General features: G+C 38.7%; 1 protein-coding gene across 1 annotated transcript in view; it reads right to left on the bottom strand.

Moving 5' to 3' along the window:
- The window catches only part of EPN3 (epsin 3), a 29,695-nt gene extending 5,983 nt beyond the window's left edge, over positions 1–23,712 (bottom strand). The window contains exons 1-6 of the mRNA XM_070934657.1: positions 23,048–23,712; positions 19,308–19,426; positions 4,616–4,699; positions 3,699–3,806; positions 2,304–2,466; positions 883–1,179 (exon numbers count right to left, since the gene is read on the bottom strand). Of these exons, the coding sequence (XP_070790758.1) occupies positions 883–1,179; positions 2,304–2,466; positions 3,699–3,806; positions 4,616–4,699; positions 19,308–19,426; positions 23,048–23,648 (1,372 nt within the window). The 5' untranslated portion in view covers positions 23,649–23,712. The remainder of the gene's footprint in view (positions 1–882; positions 1,180–2,303; positions 2,467–3,698; positions 3,807–4,615; positions 4,700–19,307; positions 19,427–23,047) is intronic.
- Between the last annotated feature and the right edge of the window lie 4,178 nt (positions 23,713–27,890).

The raw sequence follows: 27,890 nt of genomic DNA, 5'->3' as shown, positions 1-27,890 counted from the left end.
CTTATCCTTCACACACTATGCAAAGGAAGCTAAGGACAGGGACAGATTTATTGTCCAGTACTCCACTTAGAAGCCTTGTGGGGGGGGAGATATATATTTCTTCTCTTCCTCCACTACCAGTTTGTTGAATTTGGGAGTCTTAACTGAAGAAGTGAGAGTGAGATTGTGGATGGAATCTCTTGTTTTATATTTACTTCAAAACCTAGACCTCCTTACAGTAAAAAGGAACCAGAGAAAGAAGCTTGCTTAATCCCATATGACACTCGGCAGTTTCATCTCTGTTTCTGAAGACAGCTAAAAAGGTATCTAGGTGTCTTTCATTTTATTCACAGCAAGGAAGGTCACACAACTTGCCACTTAGGAACTCAGCTGGGACAATCACATGTTCCTCTTGCAAATCAAATCAAACACCTTACACGACTCACATAAAGCAGGAGATAAATTATGGCCAGCAGTTATGAAGTTAGGGGAAAGATACTATTAATTCGTCACATTGAGCAGTCTCAAAAAACAGCAGGTGATTTTTTTTTTTTAATAATGCATTTGATTTATATCTTTATACAGGAGCTCAAGGTGGCATCCTATTTTTCCCCACAACAACATCCCTATGAGGTAGACTATGATGAGAAAGACTGCTCAAAATTGCCCACTGAAAAAAGCATCAAGAGGAAGGAAAGGAGGAAGAGCTGCTACCACAAGCACCTTAAGACTTGTAATGTTTACTATTGCCAATACAAGATAAGTAGTCCTGAGCTATATGGCATTGGTTTCTTAGCTTGATCTACCTAGTTAGTCTGGCACATGGCTGAGGGTGAACTAGAACTTGTGTCTCCCCATTTCTTGTCCATCACCTCAACCAACCCACCCTATTGGCTCTCTTACCAGGGGCAGAGGAATTATCAGTAGAACCTCCCCAAGGATCAGCAACAGAAGTGACATTTGCAGAGAGTGGAGCAGGTGGTGATTGTTTTCCCCAGGGGTCTGTCGATGAGACACCTGAAGGCAATGATTTTATCCCCCATGGATCAGAGGCAGAAGAGACAGGGGGAAGATTCCAGGGGCTGGAAGAAGCTTGACTGGCAGAAGACTGAGTCAGAGGATCCTCCGAAGGTAATGGCACCCAAGGGTCTGCAGCAGGACCCCAGGATGTTCCTGCTGATTCTACAGGAGATTTGTTATCTGAAGGGAACAAGCAGATAGAAAAGAGTCTATCAACGTGGAATCTGATTTGCCCGAGAAATAGGGAATGAATCGACTAAGAAGCAGATAACTTGATGAAGTCAGGATGGATTGATTGAATAAATGAGTAAACTCAACCTGAGAGATGCCATTTGAGGAAAGAAATCTTAGCTGGCTCATTCTATGAGCTGTAACTGATCAAATCTGCATATATATGTATAAGAATGTATGCTAAAGGAGGAAAGGAGGAATGTCTAGATCAGTGATGGCGAACCTTTTCGGCACCGAGTGCCCAAACCGGAACACATGTGTACGAGCGTGCATGTGCATGTGCCGGAGCACCAGAAACCCGAAGACCAATTGGCTGGTGCGCATGCGCGTGCCGGCCAGCTGCTCTTCGGGTTTCCGGCACACACATGTGCGCCAGCCAGCTGGTCTTCGCACGTGCCAAAGCACCGGAAACCTGAAGACCAGCTGGCTGGCGCGCATATGTCTGGTTTTTGGCCATTTTTGGGCTGTTTTTCAGGCCAAAAAGGGCCTGAAATTTGGCCTGAAAACAGCCCTGAAAATGGCTCAAAAAGGGCCTAGAAAACGGCCTGTTTTTTGGATATTTTTTAGGTCATTTTCTGGCACTCCAGAAACCAGAAGGGCAGCTGGCGACAACACACATGCTTACAGAGAGGGCTCTGCGTGCCACCTCTGGCACGTATGCCATAGGTTCGCCAACATGGGTCTAGATGCTATATATCGGTCCAACAGAAATAATCTTAGGGGGAAATTCATTTAAACTGTAAATAGAGACAGAAAGGTTTATGTTTCTTTTAAGATCATAGTTGCTACTCAAGACTCTTTTACTAAGGTGCTTAAAAGAACTTTAATAATAACTCATTTTTAAATAAAGATTTATAAAACTCTTAATGTATTTATAAATGTATATAAAATTACAAAATGTATATAAAAAATGAATTGAAGTATTTTTATTACCTAGAAGATACCACACACAACTTAAGGCAGGGTCACACAATAACAGACAATGGTTTAGCATTGACCCCAGTTGCCCAACAGCAAGAATGGAATGGAAAAACAGAAAAGAGAAAGAAGAGAACAGGTTCAAAACTTCTTACTATTGTGGTCCCAAGAACTGGACAAGGATAGAGCTGGAGGAGAGAAGTCTGTGTCAACAGATCGAACAGTGCCCCCACCTGGAATATCCCATGGGTCAGCAGAAGTATGGGTAGAGGTGACTGGTGCTGATCCAAAAATGTCTGCCAGCTCCAACACAGAAGACTTGAAAGATACAAAGGAATACCATGTATTAGAGCTTGTAGTCCTGTAGTACCTATAGTGCTTAAACAAATATGAAGAATTAAACAGCCAGCCAGAATATAGCCATTTTTGCAAAGTACCAAAGAAATCAAACACATCCCCTTGCTCTGTTTAGGTATGTTGCTGGCATTCCTTGGCTCTTAAAGTCCATATTCTGTTGGATATGGATTGCCCCAGAATCAGCTCCATACCCAAATATTCTCGTGGTGTCATCTGTGTTCACAGCCGGACGGTAGGGAATCATTAGACAAATGCACAAAACATGAGCATTAAACTTATGAGCGTGGACCAAATGCCATTCTGTGCATTTCCTTAATACATAGCTGGAAGAAAGAACTGATTGGCTCATGAAGTGATCTCAGCCTTGTGAGGTTGGTTGCAGTGAGATGGGTTCACACTGCTCTCAAATTCCTGTGGAATAGAAACGATGGTGACATTAACATGTCTGAACAATGGGTGTTTCTGGAAATAACCTTCTGCAGGGGATCACTTGCTGAATAGGCTATGGAATATGAGAACAGTTTAGGCTTATCAGAGGCTGGAAACTGCCAGTCTGAACTTTGTAGGAATAAATGACTATGAACAATAGGTCTGGATCTAGAATAGATACACCTGTAGAGAAGAAAATTGTCTGATAATCAGCTTAACAATATTGGAGGTAGCAGCAAAACGTTCACCTGCCATATATTTGGTATTTTATTCTGCCAGCACAGTATACGTGGATTGAAAACAAAAGAAGTAAAATAACACTAAATACCAATCAAACAAAAAGCATGAAGCACAAGAGTATTTTCTCATGCTACAGTGCAACTATCCTTATTTCTGCAAACATCCTCTCTTCCAAAAATTTCCAATCAAAGGCTTTATTGTTTGCCTTTCTAAAGTTCTTTGGGGTTGAATCCAGTTATTCTATACAACCACAATGGCAGGCATAAATAAAACAAGTTTCATAAACTTTTGTAGAATTATGGGCTCAGAGTCTGCAAAATTTGTGGCATGGCAGGATGCAGCATCTAAGTCAGTATTTGCTCATCTACCATTTGCCCATTGAGGATTTGAGCAAAAATCACTATCAATATCTTCAGTTCCAAGCTACACAGTTTGCAATTCCATGTAGAGATAACACACAAGGAGTATACATTTGCATACTTCGAAGCTGGCGTTATAGCATGCCTGCGATTGGTTTTTCATACCTGTGTTTTCTTTCCCTTATCATCTTCTTCAACTTCCTCAACACCCAGGTTACTTTCTTCCAGTGCCTTTTGTAGTAGTGAATTTTCTCCTTTCCATGCCCTTACTTCCTGCAATCAGAATGAACACATGCCTGAGCCAAGTGCCAGAAAGTGGAATGATTATTTTCTGAAGGCAACAATCATCATTCAGATATTACCACGTGCATTTGTCATAGCAATCACTCTTTTAGTTTTCAAATAGAATCTAAGTTAAGATATTCCTCAATAAGGTTAGTCTTCAGAACCATGAAAATTAAAGTTATTAATTGGAAAAGCATCAGAAGGCAGAAGAAAATGGACACAGCAGAGAGTGATGATAGGAAGAAAGAGGTCTAGAGAATTCTCTCACCTAAAAATGTCACAAATTCTATGATTGTAGCAATCTTATGCACACTTTTGGGGCAATAGTTTCCACTGAGTTTGGCAACGTGACTTACTGCCAGACAAAATAAACTCAGGAGTGGATTTGATTAGGAAAAGAGAGACGCTTGTACGTATTCACTTTGCCCAATTGATCTGATGATCAAATCTTAAATTTGAGCAATTCCAATATTTAATATTTTTGCCATTAGGAGAAAGAACCCATAACACCCATTCTTGGGTTCTGGGGTTCTGACATTTCTCATACAAGATTTTATTCATATTTATAAAGGCCAACGACTTTGGTCACCTTAACAATTTCAGAATTTCAGCAAATGAATGAGATTCCAAAGCTTTTGGCAAGTTAGGAGTATGTAGAATTCCTAGACCATCGGGGACAGAACAGCCTTGTCCCAGGAAGAAGATGTGAAGGTAACAGAAAGCTGCCCCATTTGAAGAGATGTGAGTTCAAGAAGAGGAAAGGTAAAGTGCCCTTTCACCACCTGGGCTTGGGGTACCTTCTCATGCTCTTGTTTGCTCAGGGTAAGCGCTATCTGTAATTGCAAATCTTCATCTGTGCTGGAGACTGGAGGAAGTGGCTGCTGATAACGAAGGAGAATTGGGTAAAAGTTTGCTCAGAGTTCTCTGCTCAATCATTTATTCTGGGTAAACAATCCACCCATCCACCCACCCCTTAACCCTTTGTGGACATATACCAAGTTGGTATTGAGTTAATCTATTTTTGTTCATTTCAGTATTGAACTAGACAGGTTATTTACTCTTTTAGCCTCCTCTGCTCTGCTGCACTCCAGAAGGGTTGGATACAACTTGTATAATGCCCATCCAGAGCTATAAGAATTGATCCAACACATCTGGTAAGTAGGAGATTGGCTGATCTGTTTTTTCATCAAGTTTGAAGTTCATCCACTGACAGCACCAGTTCTATTATCAGGATTCTATTTTATCAGGGTTCAGCTGAAGTTACAGGTAGTCATCAATTTACGACCACAATTGAGCCCAAAATTTCTGTTGCTAAGTGAGATAATCATTAAGTGAGTTTTGCCCCATTTTATGACTTTTATGACTTAAGTGAATCATTGCAGTTGTTAAGTTAGTAACACAGTTAGTAAGTGAATATGGCTTCCTTATTGACTTTGCTTGTCAGAAGGTTGCAAAAGTGATCACATGACCCTGGGACACTGCAACCATCATAAATATATGCCAGTTGCCAAGTATCCAAATTTTAATCACCACGGGGATGCTGCAACAGTCGTTAGTGTGAAAAAACAGTCATAAGTCACTTTTTTCAGTGCCATTGTAACTTTGAAACTAAGTGAACTGCTGTAAATTGAGAACAATCTGTAATTCCTTTCATTAAAAACACATTGATCTTTCACCTAGATATGGAATAAAGAGCTAAATAATCAGCCTAGTGCTGGCAACTCAGCCCAAATCTTCGTATAATCTTCCACAACCGTATTTTTCTGAAATTTTTTTCGTCTAAAACACTTCACACCAAGTACAGCAATAAATGTTGCCCCTCCAGGAATTCAGTCTCACTTTCAGTAACTAGCTGTCTGTAGAACCTTCACAGATTTGATATAGCTACTTACTTTAAGTTGCTTTATTGCAGAATAATTGTAACAGATAACAAATTTATCTACCGCAGAATACAAGAATCATAAGAGAGTTATAGAAACAGACACTTCATTGCTTTAGTTTCTAGGCCTTTTCATCCAGTCCTTTTAAGCCAATTGACTTCTGATCAATTATTTTCCTGGCTTGAGTACCGGAGTCACTTATGCCAAGAGAATCAAAAGGCTCAAAGAGAACTCTAGATAACCCACTTCTTTCAGAAGCGCTTGCAATGCTATTATTGCAAATATGTCTGTGCTGCTTTTCAATTCAAAATCCCCAGAAATTTAGAATAAGAAAAAACGGAGACAGTTCACAAAGATTCTTCTTGTGGAAGAAGTAATATGGCCTTCAATGAGACAGCAAGTGTATATTCTGCCGCAGTTGAAATACTAAGTCTCCAGCCAAGCAGCTTGGCCAGTCTCCCATGATCTGGCAACAGCCAAGAAGGACAAGGATTGAGGGAACAACTTTTACTTCTGCTCCAGAATTTTCTCAGATGCTTTGTCTTCTGTGGAAATCAACAAAAGCTGATCCAAGCAACCCTGCATAGCAGTATTTGGACAGTCAACCATTCTGAACACCAGGTGGCACCTAAGCCAGGTTTAGGCAACCTACAGAGCATCCCAAATGTGAGCAACTATATATTTTAAAAAGAAGTCATCAGTGTTCACAGACAAAAGGTTGTATGTGTGATATCCCCACATGATACAGAGACATCTGTGTATTCTCCATAAAGTCAAAAAACTTTATTGTCCCATTAGGCCAGTGTTACAAGAAATATCCCTATTAAAATCTATAAACATGAAATAAAAAAGCAAAAAATTAAAAGATAAGTGCTGTGGCATTATTGTACTTGGTGTCTTTCTACATATTTGTGGTATGTGTAAATTTGGTTAATAGCCAACACTCCAGAAGATAGGCTTAAGATACACAAGGATCTTGACAGATTTGAACATTGGACACCATCTAACAAAATGAAATTCAATGGTGAAAAAAGTAAGATACTACATTTAGGCAAGAAAAAACAAATGCATAGGTATAGGTGTTACCTGGCTCAATAGTAGTAACTGTGAGAGGGATCTTGGAGTCCTAGTGGACAATCATTTAAATATGAGCCAGCAGTGAACTGCAGCTGCCAAAAAAGCCAACATAGTCCTAGGCTGCATTAACAGACGGATAGAATTTAGATCAAGTGAAGTGTTAATACCATTTTATAATGCCTTGGCAAGACCATACTTGGAATACTGCATCCAGTTTTGGTCGCCATGATATAAAAAAGATGTGGAGACTCTAGAAAGAGTGCAGAGAAGAGCAACAAAGATGATTAGGGTGGGTACTGGAGGCTAAAACATATGAAGAACGGCTGCAGGAACTGGGTATGTCTAGTTTAATGAAAAGAAGGACTAGGGGAGACATGATAGCAGTGTTCAAATATTTCAGGAATTGCCACAAAGAAGAGGAAGTCAAGTTATTCTCCAAGGCACCTGAGGGCAGGACAAGAAGCAATGGATGGAAACTCAGTCAAGGAGAGAAGCAACCTAGAAGAAGAAATTTAATGAGTTAGAACAATTAAACTGTGGAACAACTTGCCTCCACAAGTTGTGAATGCTCCAATACTGTAGTTTTTAAAGAAGAGATTGGACAACCATTTGTCTGAAATGGTATAAGGTTTCCTGCCTGAGCAGGAGGTTGGACTAGAAGACCTCCAAGGTCCCTTCCAGCTCCTGTCTGTTCTGGGATAGGAGAGGGAGCAATGTGGCTGGCTTGTCAAGCTAATGTAACCTGAGAGCTTTCTTTGCTGGCTGCTGTGACCTCACTGTCCTTTCTCAAGCTTGAAGTTCATCAAATGTTGCTCTAAAACTCAGTTGCCTGTAACAAGGCCAAACAGCAAGCAAACAAACTTTGGCACTAGTAGGCACAACCTGCTTTGCACTTAACTTCAGATAAGGCATCGCCATGCTGTTGCGATAAAAGAACAAACAGATTGTCCCCATTCATTCCAAAGAAACAGTATTGTCACACATCACCATTGACCTTATTTTCTGAAGAATTATTGCTAATTGCTAGCATTCGTGTAAATGATTAATTAATTAATTAATTAATTAATTAATTAATTAATTAATTTTTATATGCCGTCCTTCTCCGGAGACTCAGGGCGGCTTATAATGCGTTAAGCAATAGCCTTTATACTTTTGTATATTTTATACAAAGTCAGCTTATTGCCCCCACAAACCGGGTCCTCATTTTACCCACCTTAGAAAGGATGGAAGGCTGAGTCTTCTAATTCACAAAATTCTAATTCACAAAAGGCTGCCCAATTCTTGCATCCTGCTAAAGAAAAGTGTTTGGCTTTGGCTTAGCATGATGTTTGAATCAGCCTTTCTACTTCAGAAACTATTACTTATGACTTAGCATTATGTACCTGATATAACAAACTACTTTAAACCAGGATTTAGTAAACTATGTCAATCTGCCAAGATTTTTGACCCAGTGTAGCTTTATTCTTTCTCAGGCAATTAACTGATGGTAACACCAAGTTAGTCCACGCAGAACACACTTCAGTTGCATTAAGTTGGAACACAAATGGGAATATTTATCCAAGGGCTATATATTTGGTACTTTTATGTCTTCAACAGTTAAAAACTAAAATCACCATCTTTGTTTTCAGCACAGTAATGAGATTCATCTACTGCACAAATCATTCCTGTCTCCTTTTCCCTCTATTACAGAATAGAGTTCTGTCGTCATGTGACATATCACAACTTTTTTCCCCTTCACTAAACCAGGCATGGCCAGCACATGATGCATCCAACACATGATGCATCCAGCCCGCAGGCCTTGAGTTTGACAGCCCTGCTCTATTATGTTGCCTGCTAGCCTCCTTGAGATGTAGCTCTCTGTCTTCCAACTGAGGATATAAAAAAACTATTTATACAAAACCATGCCATTAATTGACGGCCAAAGTGGAATGTGTGACCAATATACAGCCTAATGCCAGCTACTCCATCAACTGATCCTCAGAAAAGGCACAATGCTGTGTTGCTGAAGACCACTAGAATTTGTCATTGCCAGACTACCCAACAGCAGGAAATTGATTAAAATCTTATTTGTGGAACTTTGCCTTATTAGGAATATTTGAATCTGGCTTAAGCCACATGATCCTCTATTGCCCACACTCAGCAGCAGGCACTACCTAGAGTTTCAGGATGGAGCTTTCTATCTTTTCTGAGCATTGAACTGGGATCTGATGGGTGACTTTGGGCCAATCACTCTGCCTCAGTCCAATCCACCTCACAGGGTTGTGGTGGTGGGGAAAATAGGAGGAGGAGAGAGGATCATGTATGTTTGCTACCCTGAGTTACTTTTAAAGTAATAAAGGCAGGAAAAGAGGGAAGGGAAGGGAAGGGAAGGGAAGGGAAGGGAAGGGAAGGGAAGGGAAGGGAAGGGAAGGGAAGGGAAGGGAAGGGAAGGGAAGGGAAGGGAAGAAAGAAAGACCTGCTAAACTAAAGTTCAAATACCGGTAGAAAGATCCCGCTGACTTCAAATGTGAGTTTCTTCCCCACGTCAGATATTCCCCAGTTTTCCAATTATCTGCTTTCTTCAGTTGTGTCAAATAGTATCAGAATCCTCCCTATTCAATATACCTAGAAGAATCTGTTCCATAATGTATTGTTTAATTGTTGACAATGTTTCTAGGAACTTGATGAACTTGAACATTGTAATCCTATACAGTGCACAATTGTTTTCTTTCTTCTTTACAACCTTAATGTGTTTTTCTTTTTGTTGTGGGAAAAGAGCAGAATTGCTTCTTTTTTTTTTAAAAAAAGGGGCAGCATGTTTATTCATGGACAAACATGGATTCCCCTTTTACTATTCAACAGCTAAAATAGCAAGACTGGCAGATTGAAATGGCTGTTGCATCTGTATTAAATCATTTTTTTTTTCATTTCAGAGTAGATGAAGATGAAAATAATATCTAAAGCCCGAGTTGAGATGAGAAGCTGAGTGAGATTTTGCATAACATTCCTTTTTTACAGCAAATGACTCATTGATATGGTTGGTATTTATTTGACGTACTATTTTTTTCATTATAAGTTCCTGAATGCAGCACAAATTCTGACAAGACTTAAAGATATTCAATTCAAATTCTGTACAATATTTAGGCAGAGACAGCAAAAATTAATCATCTACATAGTTCTTTAGAAATGAAGTTTGGTTCTATTTTGTTGCTAGTCACTCTGCGATATATACATTTTTCCTGTCTCTTTTCGAGATTAGAACACTTTATTAAGTGCTGAAATTTAGATCAAGTTTGAACAACTTTGAGAATTATGAAAAATATATCAGAGGATGGGAAGACTTTAATAGTACACAAATCAGATATAATATCATTGTTAGAAAGGAAATGAAACTATACATTTGAATGAATTAATGAATGAATAGAATAAATTCTTTAAAAAATCATTCTAATATAATGGTCATTCTGGGTTGACAGCCAATGTCCAATATGACTTGTTTGGATTTTGCTTAGCACATGTAAATTGACCCACTATAGTTTGTAAATCAGAATTTATGGCTTAGTATAGTGTGTAAAGCAGGTCACAATTACTTGTTCCACAAACTGCCTCTAAAATCAATGTGTGAACTCAGCCACAGAGAATGCCTCTAAGAACTTCCTTGTCCTCTTTTTTCTTCTCCCAAGCTAACCCAACTCAGTCAAGAGTGATTTGCTCAAAGATCTATGATGTGTCTTCTGACATCTATGTAGCTGAACAATATCAGCAGTTACTGTATTTAGTAGAAATTATGTAAACTTACAATGCTATTAAATGAGGAATGATCCTTTGGACAAATCCACCTATCAGGTCTATAAACATAGCAATTTCAAATTATAGCTTCTGTACCTACTTTGCTGTGAAGAAATCTAAGTTCAAAGCGAATGGTAGAGCATGTCCTGAGCCATGCAGGAAACTATACATTATGGGCCCAGCTGCTGCTTGTAAAACCAGACCATCAAAGCATCCAGCCTTATTTTGCTCTTTATTGCAAGCTCCTTCATCATTTAAGTGAGCCACTTTACCCTTAAACCATTCAGCCTAATAAGCAACAGAAACATGACAAACCTCAAGCTACTTACTTCATGTCCTAATAAAAGTGAGTTCTCTAAGTATATAAACCTGTCTGTACTTCTGGAGTCACTCTAGAATATTGCAATTATGCAAGTATTTAATTCTGATTATTTTAAAATGCTTAAAAATATGTTGTAAGAGAGAGAATGGTTACATAGGCATGATTTTTCTCCATGCCACGGTGTTTTGCGTGCAAATCTCCAAAATTCAGAATTCAGGAAAAATGAGAGGAGGGGCTGGAAGGGGAAGGGGGAAAATAGAATATGTAGCATGTCTGAGATGCCCTCAGCTGATAACAAGTTGCTGTGCAGCAGAATAGAGGACTTATAAACAGTATTAGGCACCTCTGACCTGCTTTCTAGACATAATAATTAAAAATAATGAAAGGATATGACAACATCCCCATGATTATGCTGGGGCTGAATAAACCTCCTGATGTCCTACTTATTTTGATGCACAGCTGAAGAGCAGGTTTGTCTGTCTTTACTAGGTTGAAAGGTTAGTTCTTGTCACCATAACTCTATGCTTTAGTCAGTCCTTGAATCTTTTTGCTTATGGATTTCTATAAGCATAGAGATGCCTCCTGCTAACATGAAAAAAAGCCATGCTCTCCAAATAGTTTTCTTGTTTTAAGTCAGTCTAGGACATCCTCCTTCAGAAGACTGACTTAAAACAAGAACATTGCTTGATGGATCAGGATAATGTCCCCTAGATGTTAGTAGAAAGAAACAAAAATCTTAATTACAACCAAAGATCAAAGCACAAATATAGACAATGAGTTTCAATTAACAAGAGATAGCATAGGGAATTTGATTATTGTAATCTCTGATATTCATTTCCAAAGTTTACCAGATTGATAGAGGAAGAAACAGCTTTGTTTTGGACCTCCTTAGCCTGGCTTGCATCCTAGTTTTAGAACAACATAGTCAGTACTCCACTGAAAAGGTGGAATATGAAAATGGAATCTGGTGTATCCAAGCATAAAGATATATTGTAAACCAATTTTGGCTTTCCCTGAGAATGCCAGAGCTAAAGAAGGGCCCAATATAGTACTGTATTTGTACGTGCTACAAATGTTGTGATTTCTAATTGGTTGTACACATTTATTCAGAGGCTCCTCTCTGCTTCAGTTACGAAAAATCAGAGACCTGTAACTCCAAAAGTTGTTTGGTTCTCTAGTAAAGATACTCTGGAGTCATATTTTTAGGCCTGCTTCTCTTTTTTTACCCTATTATACATCTACAATCATAAAAAATATTCTACACGTATACAGTCCTTATCTGACTTTCTAGATATTGCAGTAATTAAAGTTAAGAGTTTGTAATTATATGTATCGTGGCCTGTTTAAATACATAGGAAGGCTCTTCTTTAGATTCCTTGCTCCTGGACATTATAGCAAGTAAAGGCTTTCTCAAAGCCTAAGCTGCAAAGATAATATCCATTTCAAATATTCTACCAGTAGTTCTCTTTCCTGTGATGACTGGTGATGAAGGGAGGAGTCCCTGGAATTAACCTTCTAATCTGTGCTGACTGAAGCTCCACTTCTATCTTAGAAATAAGATAGGGATTGCCCCCCCCAAAGGAAAATAAGTATGTGCTGTAATTACAGCAATTTGCCCTGGCAACATATGGAGTGGGAAGAAGCCTTAGGAAACTCTGGTGATTGCATGGTTGAGAGATGCCAGTTGCACATTTGAGGTCTTCATGTATATGTCTGTCTTGGCCTTACACAAAATGGCCAGTTTCTCTCGGCAAAGCAATATCAATCTACATACAGCAAAGTGAAACAGTTTCAGGCAGTGACATCTGAGAGGCCAGAAAAAGAAGATGTCACTGTGAGGGTTTTTAAAATGTTGCTCGTTACACGGGATGTTCAACGCCATATTAGAAAGCTGCTTCAGCAAAATGTCAGCCTTAAATCCTGCATTTCTCTTTTTGCTCAAGAATGACTGAATTCTCTCCACTTTCTATGAGGTCTCTGCCAGATGTAGTCAGCAGGACAGAATGTTATCATGTCATCTGGCTAAAGTTTGAAGATTTATGAAGGCTTGACATCTGTTCTTGACAGAAGCTTACACACAGAAAGAAAGAAATAATATTACAGTGCTGTCTATTTAAGAGATTATTCCAGGCTGCTGAACTTGGAAAGAGCCAACGGAACTTGTCTAATGAGCCAAATAGATTGCTCCTCCTACATTTGGGGGCCACAAATGACAAATTGCAACGTTCCCATCTTTGACCTAGAATGCAGCATAACCGGTCTGAGGAATTATTTTCAGAGATAGCTTGCATTTGCAATTATAAATGGGTCATCATGCCAAAACATGCAAGGGGATTCTGCCTATATGGTTCACTCTTCTAATCAATGTAGTGAAATGATTTCCAACACCTCTTTCATCCAAAACATTTTGGAACAGTCTTCACTGCAATTATGTCCTAAAGATTCTTCACTACCAATTTACCACATTTTGGATTTTTTAAAAAAACCATTTTCCTCCTTATCCTACTCAACTTTTGGGAAGCTGCCTTTGAAGCATCTGACTCTATTTCCTTTAGTGTAGCTAACTCACAACTGAGAAGGAATCCTATAAAGAGTTATAAGAATGTTGTAGGAACAAACTTTCCTATGAACAAAGTTTAAGAACATAGACATGATTTGAACTTTAAAACATTTTAAAAGTTTGAATCATGTCTAGATCCTTAAGAATTTTTCTCTCACAAATTTAAACATTCTTTGTTAGCTTTTTAATAAGCTTTAATCAGATTTGATTTTGCCATTGATTTTTCCTAGCTCATTTGTCTATGAAAACGGTCTTCTAAGTTGTTACAAGCTAACTATATTATAATTCTTATATTTATAGACTGCTAATCTCTAGGGACTTCCAATGGTCTATTAGATAAGATACATAAGAAACAAAATATATACAAAACTATAGTGCACAAATTAATAAAAATATGGAATAAAATAAAATAAATCGAAACCAACTATAAACAAAGCAAGTTGGAGTAAGGCCTAAATGGTATCTAGAAGACCTATGTTTTGAATATAACAGGATAGGAGGCAGATGAATGTTCACTACAAGGTCCTTCCCCAAAATAGTGCAGCAACTAATAAGCAGCTACAGTGAGACTCCCCTCCCCCTTACCTTCCTAAAATGGGACACCACTAATAGTTTCTCCCAGGTAGATTGACCATGCAAAATCCAATAGGAGAATGTGACATTGCAGATAATTAGGCACAAAACTTTGTAAGACTTTATAGGTTAATACCACAACTTTAAACTGCATCTATGGCCCTACAGTATTGGCAAATAATAATAATAATAATAATAATAATAATAATAATAATAATAATAATAATAATAATAATAATAATAATAATAATTTTATTTCTATACCGCCCTTCTCCCGAAGGACTCAGGGCGGTGTACAGCCTATTTAAAAACACAGAACAAAACAACAATTAAAATTTAAAATCATTAAATAATTAGGCTCCAATTAAAATCCCAGAAATTTAAAATACCCCAATTATATTGCCAACTAGTGACTACTATATGGTTGGCAACCACATCACAGCAGTGGTAAAATCCAATTTTTTTTACTACCGGTTCTGTGGGTGTGGCTTGATGGGCGTTGCAGGGGAAGGATACTGCAAAATCTCCATTCCCACCCTACTCTGGGACCAGCCAGAGGTGGTATTTGCCGGTTCTCTGAACTGCTCAAAATTTCCGCTACCGGTTCTCCAGAACCTGTCAGAACCTGCTGGATTTCACCCCTGCATTACAGCATTGCTCTGTTCTGGGGAATGTTCACTACACAAATTGTGCTCTGAACCAACTGCAGCTTCCATATGACCTTGAAAAGTTGCTCCACATTTTGCATATTGCAGTAGTCTAAGCGGGTGGTAATGAAGGCATGTGTCGCTGTAGCAAGATCCTATTACTCAGGTAGGATTGCAACTGGATATTAATGTGGCTGGAAAAAAGCCTCCATCTGCTGCTGCAACAGAAGCAGCCAGTCTAGAAGAACCACCCACCATGGGCTTGCTTCTTCAGGAGTAAGGACATCCCATCAAGAGACACCATTGGAGCAAGCAGAGAATTCAAATGGACAAATAGCAACTCATTTTACTAGGATTCCATTTAAGTTGGTTCTCACCCATCCAGGCCTTCAAGCCTCCAGTCACTTGGACAGGACTCCAACTGCATTTCCTGTCTGGCCTGGAGAACATACTTAACCCCAAATATTTGGGGTTAATTACCTCTTCTGGTGGTTTAATGTAAATGGTAAACAGCAAGGAGCAAAGAACTGACTCTTGTAACAACCCAGAAAGGAAAAGCCGTCAAGCCAATCTCTCCTGCCTCACAACTACCAACCAGTAAAGTGAATCACTGCAATGCACACACACATACACATATATTTACCAAAACCAGGAACTAGCATGCTACTTAAGAGTGAAGGAACTTTACTCTTAAGTAGCCTGAAAGATGGTTTCATCCAAACAAAATTTAAATTATAGGCATATTCAACCAATATTGCTATGCAGATATACCTCAGGACTGATGCTACATTAAGAACAACATCCAAAACTTGTTTGTATAAGCAACCTTTCAAGCCTCATTCAAGGAGACATAAACTGGCCCTGAATATTTTGGCACCTGAAGCAAAAATCTAAAGTAAACAGTGAGGGCTACACGATAATCTCCTCAAGTGACTAAGATTGAGCTGGTTTATCAGCATGTTATACAAGGACATAGAGTGGATTCTGTTAATTTTTAGAAAAATAAGTTTGTGAACTACTTTCAGAAGTAGTTCTAGCTTTCAGAAGTGTGTAAACCTCTAGGTGGGGGAACATTGCCCCAAGTCAAAATCTCCAGACTGGGACTGTCTTAATCAGCTTCCTGCTTATTCAATGTTACTGGTGCCATTTGTGGCAAGAATGGTAGTTGGAATTGACCTTGTTTGCATACTTAAACAAATGTTTTAAATGCCTAGAAAGAGAGCAGGAGATGTGCTGATAGGAAGCCATGGGATGCCAATTACTATGCTACAGCTCTGGCAATCTTTTCAGAGAAGTTAAAAAGCCCTGTCAGATGCAATTTCTCTAGGTCTAAAGGCACTTCTGTTGGAGACCATTTGCAAAGCCGATAGGATGCTGATGCACTCTGTGCAAGTTCCTCTGAGGCATGATCTGAAAGTGCTGTCAATCAAATGAGAAAATATTATGTTTAGTAAGTTGCAAGGACACAGTAGAATTGTAACATGCTTGGTTCATCTTCAACATTGCAAAACAAAGTAAACACATTTTCCTACTAGTGACTAACCACATCTTCATAGCTTCACAAGTGGAAATCACTTGTGAGGAAATTACACATGACCCACATGCTGCATTATAGATGACATATCCCAGAACTGACTAGAAGGAACTGTTCCTGCATCATTAAAGGACAACAAGGAATTTAAGCTAGCAGCCAATACATACCGTTGGTTTTAGCTATAAGATATCAGATCCTTCTTGATAGCTGCCAGCAATAAATCCTGGGTATACTTCAGTGTTTTAAAAACACAAACAACAGAATCCTACCAAGTAATCCAGAATTCAGGCTGCCCAAACTTACTTACTTCCAGATATGGTAGCTTCAGCTCCCATAATCCCCTGCCTGCACATGATCAGGACACAAGAAAAAAATACACCAAATAATGTCCCATTTTATCTTAAATCATTTCAGTGCCTACTATGAAAATCTAAGACCACAGATATAGAAATGTGCAATACAATTATATATGTCTGCACTCACAAGAAAGTCCTACTGACATCAGTGAAGCAATCTGACAATAATCCAGTGTGCACAAGATCACAAGGCGATTCTTGGGCCCTTCCAAAATCCCTCCAGAGGGTGAGCCAATCGAACTCTGGAGGTTATGACATATATTCAGTGGAAAGGGGGAGTTGCCGGAAATAAGGACATAACAATAAGAGCTCTTTAAACAAAGCTTCCACTACAGTCTTATAAAATAAAGCCAATAATACTTTATAACCTCCCTCTCTTCTGAAAATGATTTTTAGAAATGCAGGAGGAGGAAGAAAAGAAATGCATGTTCTACAGTCTTCCCTTCTACTCATAGAACACTTATTGTTATGCCTTATCTTCAGGGAATTGCATTTTGAAAAGTGGGAAGAGGAAGACCTTGATATGTTCTTTATTTTTCTTAATGACGTTGCTAGAGGACATTCATGATAAAAGAATAAAAGGGAGGTAGACCATGCAGCCACTGCAAAAGCTTATCTTATTGATTTAAGGCACAGTGTAACCTACTATTACCAGGTGACTCTGCATGTATTAGTGTACAAGAGAAAAGATAGTTAAATCAACAAACTGTTAATACCCCTTGATGATATCTGGAATTCTTTTGCTTACCTTAAACAGTCTTAAGAAAATCAAAACCCAAATTCAACAAGGTTGCAGACAGTGATATTCCAAAACTATCTGCCTTGCCCACATTCAGTGTTGATCCAAATACTGGGGCAGGGTCAAAAAGACAAGATGGTAAGCACCCATGGGATAAAGCCTTGTCCCTTCTTCATGTGTGCCACATGCATGCAAAAAAGGGTGGACATTCAATTATGCAAGTGATACCAGCTTGACTTTTCTGACAAACACTCCACCCAGATGCCCCTGGCTCTGAGACAATCTTTTTAGCTGTCCTCAAGCCCTGTTGCCTTCAGTCCTACCCTACCCAAAATACTCAAAGGGCACACCTGAAAGACACTGGGTTTAACAAAGCAACCACATCTGACTCACTGGACTTAAGAAAAAATTTGGGAATTAAGAACGGTTAAGCAGTGGATTAGTCTATCTAGATCATCATTGGACTTCATCTTGCTGGAGGTTTTCAAATATAATCCTGCACTCAGCACTGAGTTGACTTATATGATCCCTTCAAATTGTTACATTCTATGGTTCTGTGTAACACTTACTACATCTTCCAGGTGCCAATACTGGAATTAAATTTGCCTTCCTCATGTATTTTACGGTAGTTATTTAATTACATTTATCAACCACTTTCCTACTTGTATCAGCATTTATGGCAGCTGTAACCAAATAAACAAATACACAAAATTCAAAGCATAAAATCAACACAATTAAAATCAGGCATAATAGCTTCTATAATACCTTGTAACTGCATCCCTACGTTCTGTTACAGGTAGTCCTCAAGTAACAATGATAATGGAGCCTGCCCATTATGATTATAAGTCGTAATGGTCATAAAATGGGTTGGTCACATGATTTTACAATTTTTTTTTTGCAGCAGTTGTTAAACATACCGGGTGGTTGTAAGTGTGAGCTCTGCAGTCAAGTGAACACTATAGTCATTAAGCAAACCCATTGTTTGCTGCAGTGCATTTGTGCTTAAAACCAGAAGTTTTGAGCAAAATTGCAGTCTTACGATTGTGGGACTCTTCAGCCATGTTCCGAGTGCCAAAAATGTGATCATGTGATCATGGGGAGGCTGACCATTGGAACTTCCATTTTTTTCAGTCCCCTTTTTACGTACGTCATAACTTTCAACAGTGCTAAGCAAATGGTGGTAAGTCAAGACTACCTGAACATGGAACTAGCTTTAATTGATAACAAGTAGGAGATACCTTGCCTGTGCCTAAGGCTTTATTGGTCCTATTTTGTTACTACATAAATAGGACTCACAACAAAATACTTCCTTCTACAAGAAAGGAACTTCTTACACAGTGGAAGAAAGGCCTACTTCGGATCCTGTCAGTCAAAAATCTCTGATTATCAGGATCCAGAAGAAGAGATTTCTTTGCTGCAGCACCCATTCTTTGGAACATCTTATCTTCTAAGATAAGATCTGCCCCCACCCTCCTATCCTTTCACAAGTGCCTGAAGGCATGATTCCACCAGTTGGCCTGGGGACTCAGTTGGGGGAGTTCCACACTGGAGGCGGCAGCTGGATTAATGACCGATTCTAACTCCCCTCCTTGCTCTCCACCTGCCCATCTTTTTGGTCACCATATTGGTGTATTCTCGTTGTGTTCTTTTTCATTGTTTATTTTATGGTTTTATTATTTTACTTTGGTTCTGTTTACACGCCTTTCATTTTATTACTTTTTATTTTTGTAATCTACCTGGAGTAGCCCCTTGGTGAGGTAGTAGGTGGCAAATAAATTTAGCAAACAAACAAATAAATAAGGTTGCTTCCTTATCAAAGTGCACCTGCGTCTGCTTCCAACAAGCCAACAAAACCTTCCTTGGGGAATGAAGCAAGACATTGTATTCTTTCTCATTATTCCCATTTTCAGCTTTATTGTGCTTGGCTTTTTGGTCCAGCTCACATTCAACCTTTGTGGCATTGAGTGTGCTTGGTGCTCTCCCTTGGTATTTGCCAGGCACTAAGGAAGCTGGTTTGGAACAAAAGCCATTACCTTTTCTGCTTCTTCTCGACTCATTGCCAGGGCAAGCTGAAGCTGGAGCTCTTCTTCACCGGTAGTCTGTGGCCTTGCCTGCTCCAGGTCAGAGCTGAACCGAGGTGATGATGAAGAAGCTGAAACCAAAGATAAAAACCAATTAGTAGGGCAAGTAGAATGAAAGCCATCCAAAATGTGCTCTGAAAGAAAGTCCAGTTGTTTCTATAATGCTTTCTTAGAAAATGGGTGCACAGTCATTGGTGATCTACAGAAGCTCCCCTGTAAGAATATTTTTTTTAGAATAGAATAACTTTATTGTCACTTTTATGCACACTCATACACTAATCAGCATACATTAAAATGAAATTTTGTTGCATACAGCTCTCAAAGGGTCGCCCCCTCCAATATACACTACATAAACATAAAGCTATCCGTTAATTATTAATAACAATTTATTAAATATACAGGCCACCCAACTCCCAGTGACTCTTGAATTGTGTAGCATAAGCACTCTGAATCCTGCCTCACTTGAATAGGGAGAAAGAGATGAAGAGAAAAAGACTAAGAGAAAGAAGAGTGGGAGACAGAGGATTGAAAGAGGGAAGGTCAGAAGAGGAAGGAGGAATTATTTGTAATTTATTTTCAAGGAAATGCTGCCCTCAAGAGAAAAGCAGTCCTCCATCCTGTCCTAAAAATGTTTTTTACAATAATCTCTTTCTGTGCTGATGGTTGTCTCCATTTTCTGCCTACCAACCTTCTGTGTTTTAATTTCATATGATGTCCAACAGTCGAAGACTATGACTAACCCACATGCAGTGGGCAAAAAAATGCTTCATGATGGGAATTTTATGCAGTTATATTTTATTTTGAAAACTCCAATCCACTTGTGTTTCTATAGCAACATTTTCCTTGAGTTTGGTATGGGGAACAAAAAAAAAAAGTACATTGGTACCGAACTAAGATTCGAAACAGCAGTATCTGCAGGGTGTTGCTGGTTTTGTCAGCAGTGTTATAGGGTCACAGCACAAGCCCCACTCCTTTGGGTCATATTTGTGATGTTGTGAGGCACATATAAAAGACACAAGCGTTTGTTACAATGCTGAGGGACTCTAATCCCCTTTCCCCATCCACACAAAATTCTGTCAGAAACTGTGAGTGTGTAGGATTTAAGGCCCATACTGTATGCCTAAAAATGTGTTTTAGGCTCAAAGGATGATTTTTCTTTCAACATCTGGCATGCTAATACTGCTAGTGCTATTCCCCCCCCCCACGTCCACATCAAAGTCATAGAATTAAAATGCAATTCTCTGTTAGTTTATTCAGATGGCAACCCCACTTCTAAGGACTTTCTTTTAGTCACAGACTTTTACCTCAGAAGCCTCACTGAATATATTCACAATGACTTCTAAACAAAAAAAAAATGTTGTTAGTTACAGCCACTCAAGGAATCTAGGAACTCAGACATTTCAATATCCACAATGCTCTACAGGATGCATGGTAGAAGTGGTTAATTATAAAACAGATAGTTTTGTACACTATATAGAAACATTGAGCTTTTTGAAAATTAAAAATTTTGCAAGCTTACTACTTAGCTTGCAAAATTTCAACAACTGCAGTCTTGCAAGATGAATATTCCCCTTGCTTATTTTATGACTACATCAGCATCTGCTCAAATTCACGGTTCCGAATGTCTTGTTTATTTTTCGATTAATAACACTATACAGTACTCGGAAAAAACAGAAAGGAAAGAGAGACAGCGTGACAAGAAGAAAGAAAGAAAAGTCTGAGGAGCTGATCTATTTCCCACATAGCTATTTCTTAATGCCTAAATATACCATCCATTCCCATTTCATTATTACAGTCTATATCATTTACTGGGGCAGAGAAGCTGATTGTATGAATTACTACTTAAGCTTTACTAGCCACTGAAACATATATCACAGCCAAAAGATCCATTTCATAATATACAACATTCTTAAAAAGCAGTTCTTTGCAGGAATTGACAGATAATGTAGATAATAAAACAGAGGATGACAAAACCTATGCGATTTATATGCTTTGAAGAGTATATATGCTCAGCATTTGCCAGTAAGAAGAATATGAAAAAAAATACTCATGTGACTGTATGTGATACCCATGAGTTGTGATATTAATAGTTCTTTTTCTTTAAGTTCAGTGTCTTGTAAGAAGTGCCTTTTAAGACAGAACATATAATTTCCACCTAATTTTCTTTTATTTCTCTAACTCTCCTGCTTAATCTCCACCCTTAGGCAAGGGGAATCTGTGACTCCCTAGATCTGTGATGGCAAACCTATGACATGTGTCAAAGGTAACATGCCATGACATTTTTGGTGACATGCCAATGTTTACCAACACCTGACAACTATTCTCAAAAGCATGGCCCATTCTCGCATGATTTTCAGAGGCTGTAGAGGCCGCATGAGAATGGGGCATGCTCTCCCCCAGCCTCTAGAGCCTCTGGAAGTCACACAACCTCTGAAAATCATGCAAGAATGGACTGTGCTTTTGGACAATTTTCATAGGCTGTAGAAGAGCATTCTTCAAAGTCACTTCAAGAATAAAAACCTTGTGGGTCTCAGGTAGGCCGCAGGAGCCTGTGAATAGAAAGAGAACACTGCCTGAAGGTAAGCAGTGCATGGCAGACCCTGGGGGAATGCAAGGCTGCAGGGACAATGCCATCTTGGGGAATGGCTTTTTGAGTAGCAGTAATGGTGTTGCAAGGACTAAAGTCACGGTCCAGGCCTTTATTTCAGGCCCAGCGTCAGCCCTTCCTCTAAGTGCTGCTGTTCACAGTGGTCTACATAGGGTGTGAGGGGTAGGAGATCCTTCTATTTTGTTCAAGAAAGCATGACACAATGGCAGAGTCAATTTCTAAATTTTTGACCTGCTGAGTCCAAAGACTCGTCATCACTGCCCTAGATATATAGAATTCTCAGCAAATGCAGTTACCACATAAAAGATGGTAAAAGATGCTGGGAATCTTAGTTAAATACTACCTAGATAGCCATGTACCCTTCTTACAATTTGGTCCTCTGAAAGCTTTCAAAAATGCAAAATGATAGGGCTGTACACCATGCCACTTCCCCATTCAATCTTATATTCTCCATGTGATCCAGAAATATTTCAAGTGGAAATATACGTAACTTTGTTCAGCTAAACATAATTTTAGATCCCTACAGGATCAGGGAGTCCAACCTATTAGGATTTATCTAGGATTCTTTAGTTGCATTCAACCAAATGAAACTATACTTTATTCAAGGTTGTAAAAGCTATGTAAAGACCTATAAAAATTCTGCTTAAGGATGGTAGAAACAGGGAAGGTTTGGCTGTAGTTTCATAAAAGATACTGGGGAAAATGTCAAGGAATAAAAAAATCTACACGCTTGGAACAGTTTCTATCCATGGGCCTTTTGAATCTGTGCCCATTCCTACTATCAGCAATCTGTGACCCTCAAATATTACTTGGTACTTGCCAAGTTTCATTTCTCAAGCTCCATTGCGATAAATGGTAGAAATTTGGAAACATTTCAGGCAGTGTTGCAAACAATTGCCTCCAAAAGCATATGCTTACATCTTTACATTGCAGTGTATTGCAACTGCTGTTCAAGATGTCTATGAACTTTATTACGGAAACCCAAGTCCCCATGAAAGCATTCACAAATTAGATTATACGTTTTCAAGTTTCCTTTGGCAAAGATGACTTGACCTACTAGAGAAAAGGTGGCACGCCCACATACCGTTGCAGTACTCACAATTAAAGGAGGATGGAGAACCTCTTGATCTGCTGTAGTCATCACCATACTGTGATGCCCGCCGTCCATAGGCAAGCTGGTGGCTGTTGCTATTGCTGCTGCTAATACCCATCCCTTCAATGGACATCCGCTCTTTGGTTTTCAAGGCGTAGGCTCTTTCCTGCTTCAGTCTGTCTTCATCCTTCAACAGGCTCATCACCTGCTTCACCTTTTCACGAACATTGATGCCTTGATCTTTGCCATCACGGTCTATGTACTGGAACTCCTTTAAAGTCTGAATGGTATACAGATTCTCCCGGCACTGATGAGCCACCTTCTCTGAGCCTGTTTTAATGAGGTAGTCCAGAAGAGTTAGGGCCTTGTAGACATGACGCCAGTTCTTGCCACTGTCATTCAGCCGTCTCCAGATCATACCCATGACTTCTGCAAAAGCCACTGTGTTGAAGGTCAGGTCAGCAATCTCAGACATTAAAGAGCTGGGGGGTCCCCAGGGGTCATTGGAGGTGGCCTCACGCACCTTGATTTCTGCTTCAGAATAATTGTGCACAATGTTTTTCACCTGTCGACGCAAGGCGGACGTCGTCATGGCAGAACCAGAAAAAAGACCAAACCTTGCAGGAAGAAATTATCTAAAGAAGAAAACTTGAGAGGCCCCAGGGAAGAATCAAAGCTTCAGAGTGATTGGTTAAGAAGCGCTAATTCTTCAGTTTCCACAATGAGCTAGAAAACAAGTAATGGAAACTGTATTAAAATTATGGTTCAGTTCAGTCATTTTAGCTGATCAGTTGTTTTATTTTATCCAGTCAGAAAAAAAATGCTATCTCTCCTCCCCCTCTGCTCCATTTTTCTGCTGTATGTTATGTCTTCAAAACCTAGAGCTGTTCCAGATAGTTCTAAGCCAACCATGAATTATTCAGCTAGAGTATTTGGGCAGAATTTATATAGAAAACTCCTTTTGTTCCTGAAATACCTCTATGCTATTTTTTTTTCTGAGTACAATTCTGCACGGTGGGCATACTGCAGTGCACTCTAAATTTACTTTTGTCACCTTGAGGGCCATACAGTACTCTAAAAATGGGTGGGACGAAGCCCTGCGGTTCTGAAGAGATTTGAAGGGTTTTAAAGAGGAAATGAATGTTTTAAGCCACTGCATTTGTTTTACCTTTTATCTCCACCCAGTAAAAACCTTCAAAAATGCATGGTTAGAAAGGAAATTGGCAGCCCGTGTTAGCTTTGGTAATATATTACCTCATGATTATAATTTTTTTAACACCCAGTTTTTTCCCCCCAAGAACTTATCTTAACTCACATGGTGGTCTCTCCTTCCTCTCCATAACAATCCTACATCATAGGTTGAGAAAAAGAGATGTTCATAGTTATCCAGGTACCTTCAAGATTGAGTAATTGAGGACTCAAATCTGGATGTCACCAGCCCAAATTCAGCCCTTTAGCCAGTATGTTATATTGGCCTTCAGCAGGATGGGCCATATTATCATAGAACTGTATTTCATGAGCAACTATAGTGGGAAATTTTTTTCTGAAAGAAGATAAGAAAATAGCAAGTCCTTGATGTTACAGAAATACATATCAGGAAATCCTCGACTGTGAATCTCAACAAGGACAAGGACTGTATATGTACTGTGATATGCTGAAGCCAGCCCATACTGGTTCATGAAAGCCAATTGTTACATTTTTATGGAATTTTGCAAGTCACACGGATTAGCTGTTTGGTGGCTAGCAAGATGGGGAAGTGGCAGCAATGGACCAGAACTGGTTGTTATACATTTACTGGCACACCATTCTACTGTACATAATAGCTTTCTTTCATAGTAGGCAGTCTCAAAAAGAATAATTATATTATCCACCAAAAGAGATCTACATGCCAAATTAAGGATCCATCTGTGCAAAAGTGAGCTGTGAATAAACACTGCCATTTACACTACGATCAAGTCTCACTGAAATGACTGAACAGATTTTTGCTTCAAATAAGAATGCCAATCTTTATCTGAAGCCCTTTTTTTCATATTGTGAAAGCTGGATGAAAATATATTATGGTTTTCTACTTTAGGTTTTTCTGAGTAAAGTGGATAAGATATCCAAAATAGTTTGGAATCAGGTTTACAGGTAGTAATAGACATCACACCAAATCATTTGGCATCTGTATAATTCAACATAGCATGCATGTTGTGAGTACATATTCCATGATACTTCTTTTACTTTACAAATCTAAAGTATCTGAGAACAAAAACAAAAGTATATATTCAAGTTTCCTCAATGTAACACAAAAATAAATTATGATCTACAAAAGCCAGATTATGTTTTACCCTCCTAAAATTTTGCAAAATACAGTACAGCTAAAACATTTATTTAAAAATCGACATTGTTTTTTATTGTTAAAAAGGCTAAATTCACTATGAACATTTTTAAAATAAGAAGACATACAAGTGAGAAAAGGTTTTTTTAAAAAACCTTTCCTCAGTGATCAAGGTCAAAATTCCCTGTAATGTTAAGACTACAGTTCTCAGCATTCATCAGGCAGCTGTAGGACAATGAACTATGGAAGGCTATATTAAATATCTTACTAGCCTGGCACATTTTTACTTGACCTGGTAAAGCACATAACAGTTCCATTCAAATACTATACAGTAAAAGGGATCATATTTCCCATTTTTATCTCCAAGTTAGTTCTCCTGTAACTTGATTTCTTTCTCTGTATCTCAGACTTCTGAAACTTTAGTTGCCATTTGTCATTTCTACATGAATCAATAGATAGGGATGATAACTGTGCAGTCCCACACACACACACACATGCTACCCGTTGAATTTTATGTAAGTCAACAATGAGATCATGAATTCATACAGACATCATTGCAATGGAAGTGACAGGAGATTCTGTAACACTCAGCCTTATTCAAAGACTTATGCCTAGTTTTCTCAGCTACTAAATAGTTTTTCACTGTATTTGAATCCTGCCAAAATTAAACTCCAAATGATTCACAATATAATCAAAAAACATGTTAAACTCCCACTAACATCATACCCAGCAATAAGATAAAATCAGTTAACACACACAATCAAATTAAGAGTGGCACTGGACTGGTGTTCATTTCCAAAACCTTGTCAGAACAACCAATTTTTGAGCAGTTTTATGAAGTTTACCAGAGTCATCTATATCTCAAATGAGAATTTATTTCACAATATCAGAGCAGCAATGAAAAAGCACCGTATCTGAGCACTCTTCATATCCCCAGCCAAGGATTCATAGATTTGTATGCACATACATGCATTAAATATCCTAAGCAAGGATTGATAACTTTGTCACTTTTTTTTTCAAAGGTATAGATAATACATTGGATATGAAGAACCATTCAAGTTGTTGCTGCTTGAAGAAGAACTTAAGTAAGCATTCTGGGTTTCTTGGATTAAAAAAGAAGCAAAATTGATGTACTAAGCTCCCAGTAAATACAATGCATCTATTTTACCAAAAAGGCCTGCACAGGAAAAACTGAAAATTCTTCAACCTTCATGCTATCTAGTGACACTCTCCTTATTATTGCCATACCCTAGCAGCCTTGGAGTTAAAAAACAAAAGCATATCCTCTACCCCAAAATTTAGCCCATTCTGTCCTATTAAGAATGTGGGTTCATCTCCCACTTAATGACTTAGTAAACAGTGTCAAATTTCTGGGCTCATTCTCACATCCTACTGCACAGACAATTTATATACAGGTGGTCCTCGACTTACCACCACAATCGAGCCCAATATTTCTATTGTTAAGTGAGACATTTGTAAAGTGAGTTTTGCCCCCTTATGTGACCTTTCTTGCCACAGTTGTTAAGTGAATCATTGTAGTTGTTAAATTAGTAACGTGATTGTTAAGTGAATCCGATTTCCCCATTGACTTTGCTTGTCAGAAGGTCCGTGGGATACACGCAGCACATGAAACCACGTCCCCTCCAGTCCATGGAAAAACCTCTCTCCACAGAACCGGTCCCTCGTGCCCAAAAGGTTGGGGGCCTCTGATCTAGGTGACTCCATGAAACTGGATGAAGAAGGCAAAAGTTGATGTCTGACCTCAGGAGACTTTACTGCTGACTCCAAGTTTGGTAATAATTTAGAACCTTTCTCAAAACACATTGCCCATCAACTGATTCATGTCTCTATCATTACTCTTTGAAAAATATCTCACATGACAGTTATTGGGGCAGCTTGAATGTTGTTGAAGATACAAGTCTATTAATTGTAAAATCTAATCGTCAGCCAGTAAGAATCAGATGCTGTCATTTGCTCTTCAGTCATGAGGTCTCAAATTTTCTAAGTAATATTTGTTTAGTCTATATTTGGAAGATTAGAAAATAGTTACATCTTTCAAAAGTTTGAATCTTTTTTCATACTTGGGAGACTAACAAGTAACATTTTCCTTTGGATTTCTTTAGCCAATAACGAAACTATGGACAAAAGATCTTCAAATTCTGTATCTGGGGATCATCTGAAATCTTAATTATGTGTACCTCTTAATTGTAACCTCTTAGAGGAGCTTATAGGAAATTCATTGCAATTCAGTAGTTTTGTTTTCACACTTTGCTTTCTTAAATTACTCAGAATTAAATTTACTCGTATATAACATTATTTTCTCCATGACTGAAATATTTTATAGTTTTATAGTCACAGGTAAAACGGCAAGAGAAGCTCCATCTTGCTCCACATGCCCCAAAATAATAAGACCTTCCCAAAAATAAGCGCTTATTTCGGGGTTCAAAAAAATATAAGACAGGGTCTTATTTTCAGGGAAACAGTATGTATGACTCCAAAAACAGAACAAAAATG

Source organism: Pituophis catenifer, unplaced genomic scaffold (assembly GCF_029215685.1).
Source record: "Pituophis catenifer annectens isolate HBS135680 unplaced genomic scaffold, rPitCat1.0.hap2 SCAF_2, whole genome shotgun sequence".
Taxonomy (NCBI): Eukaryota; Metazoa; Chordata; class Lepidosauria; order Squamata; family Colubridae; genus Pituophis; species Pituophis catenifer.
The sequence above is the reverse complement of the archived record's forward strand: the minus strand, read 5'-3'. Positions and strand labels throughout refer to the sequence as shown.